Source organism: Sphaeroforma arctica (assembly GCF_001186125.1).
Source record: "Sphaeroforma arctica JP610 unplaced genomic scaffold supercont1.511, whole genome shotgun sequence".
NCBI lineage: Eukaryota > Ichthyosporea > Ichthyophonida > Sphaeroforma > Sphaeroforma arctica.
The window spans coordinates 12,037-13,899 of record NW_014040047.1 but is presented as its reverse complement, the minus strand read 5'-3'; the positions used below and the strand labels follow the sequence as shown (position 1 = coordinate 13,899).

At 47.2% G+C, this 1,863-nt stretch overlaps 1 protein-coding gene across 1 annotated transcript in view; it reads right to left on the bottom strand.

The window, feature by feature from the left end:
• Positions 1–1,863, bottom strand: part of SARC_06855 (hypothetical protein) — a gene marked incomplete at both ends in the record, with an annotated part of 4,937 nt that overhangs the window by 2,205 nt on the left and 869 nt on the right. The window contains 3 exons of the mRNA XM_014299219.1: positions 11–216; positions 616–790; positions 1,619–1,659. Coding sequence (XP_014154694.1) covers positions 11–216; positions 616–790; positions 1,619–1,659 — 422 coding nt within the window. The remainder of the gene's footprint in view (positions 1–10; positions 217–615; positions 791–1,618; positions 1,660–1,863) is intronic.

Below are 1,863 nucleotides of genomic sequence, written 5' to 3'. Positions count from 1 at the left end.
CTTTAAGTACCTCGTTGAGTAGTTTCTGCACAGCCGGATCCGTGCTGGAACACAGCTGTGAGAGGGCCACCAGTGCTGTGTTCACATCAAAGCGTCCCGAGAACATCTGCTGACTCTCCACCCACTTGGCCATCACCAGCTCAAAGCCACTGACTGTGCGCGTGACAGTCTCGCCCTTGTGGTTGACGCCGACCGGGCTGAGGTATGGGGTGTTACCTGTGGGGTGAGCAGGGTGCAATAGATAGTATCAGCTGTAGATTACAGTCGTATCTTGATTGGAAACATGCGTAGCCCCTGGGCAGACAACGATAGAACCTCGGGTACTCGTATCGCATATGCCTACATCTCTACATGGAGTGATCATCTCTTCTAGCCGACTATAATGGAAACTCCGGTACTCATCTCCTATTACAGATAGATCAACCTGGGATAATGCCATTTAACTTCAATTTCTCTTGCTAGAACATAAGGTGCGTGACAGGTCCAAATATTGGGGGATTGAGGTGCAGCGATATCATTGCCCTCAGACGGGCATAGAGAGTACCTAAGGCCCAAGTGGTGGAGAAACAAAGGAAGTAGTGCAGCAAGACGTGCCTGAGCATCACATGTACCTACCTGACACCACATCGACCGTCTGCGAAGTAAGGAAGCCCAGGCACCAGGACAGATCCGCCAGCATCATCTGCGCAAACATCACCACCAGGGTCTGTTCGTATAGGATGAAGCTGACACTGGACAGCTTCTGCAGAGCCGTGTTGAGCATGGGAAGCATGTACTCGCCCAGGTCAACCTAACCGCGCGAGCGAAGGGTGTGCAACAAAAGAGTGAGACGAGGCTTGAGGGTGATGTGCTAACGTAGACCATACAGGGCCGCATGGTGTTAAGTCTGGGATGTATCGGCGTTCTGCCAGAGACCGCCTCCCAATGGTTGTGCTTGTTATAAATGGAAGATTGGGTTGCAGCTCGATATGATAGTTAGCCTGTGGACACAGACATGGAACTAAACTGTCCATTTAGTTCTGGCATATAGGTATGCGAAGTGGTGAAACATTGCAAGAGTTGCTATGGCTATCTCTATCTACACTGTAGCATATAACCTCGGAAGTTCGTAGACGAATACGCCTTCGCATGACCTAATGTACACAACTAAACCCGCGGCGTACACATGAGTTACGAACTTCGCTCTGGTGACGTAAGTAAAGTATACCCTTGCATCAATTGTTCATTGTTGTACTCAAGTCTGAACTTTGCAGCAAAGGTGGAAACAAAAGGGGGGAGCTGCTATTGGATTGTTTGGCTGGCAACTGATTGTGAGCCCTGCGATTGGATTGTTGGGCTGGCAATTGATTCCGAGAATTCGAATGTACGCTACAACTGGGTACACGCTTGAGGCGCCGTTGCGGCGTAAAATGCGCACCAAGAACCAACATCAACCGTCAAGCAGATATAGCTGCTACACTGAGAGTAATGGGAAAGGCCGGATACCACTCTACAAGAAATACGCCACACAACGCCACCAGCGCACATCTTGGGGCAACGCACTGGAGAGCACGAACTCAAACTGCGCCACAGTTATTAAATGCTAAGTAGCGAACAAACAAGTATTCTGGGATCATACCTTTTTGACTAGTTTGATGATCAACCGTCCGACAAGCGTACCTACAGCAGATGTAAATGTAGGAGAAGGGTGTATGAGCCATGTTCCACAAGCAATGTCTAATATATCTATAATGAAGTTTAATGGTGATTTAGAAATGTGTTTGTATCTAGGAATTTAGCATGTGTTTGTATCTAGGAATTGAGCATGTGTTTGTATCTAGGAAATTTATATATATATATATATATATATATATATATTATTTA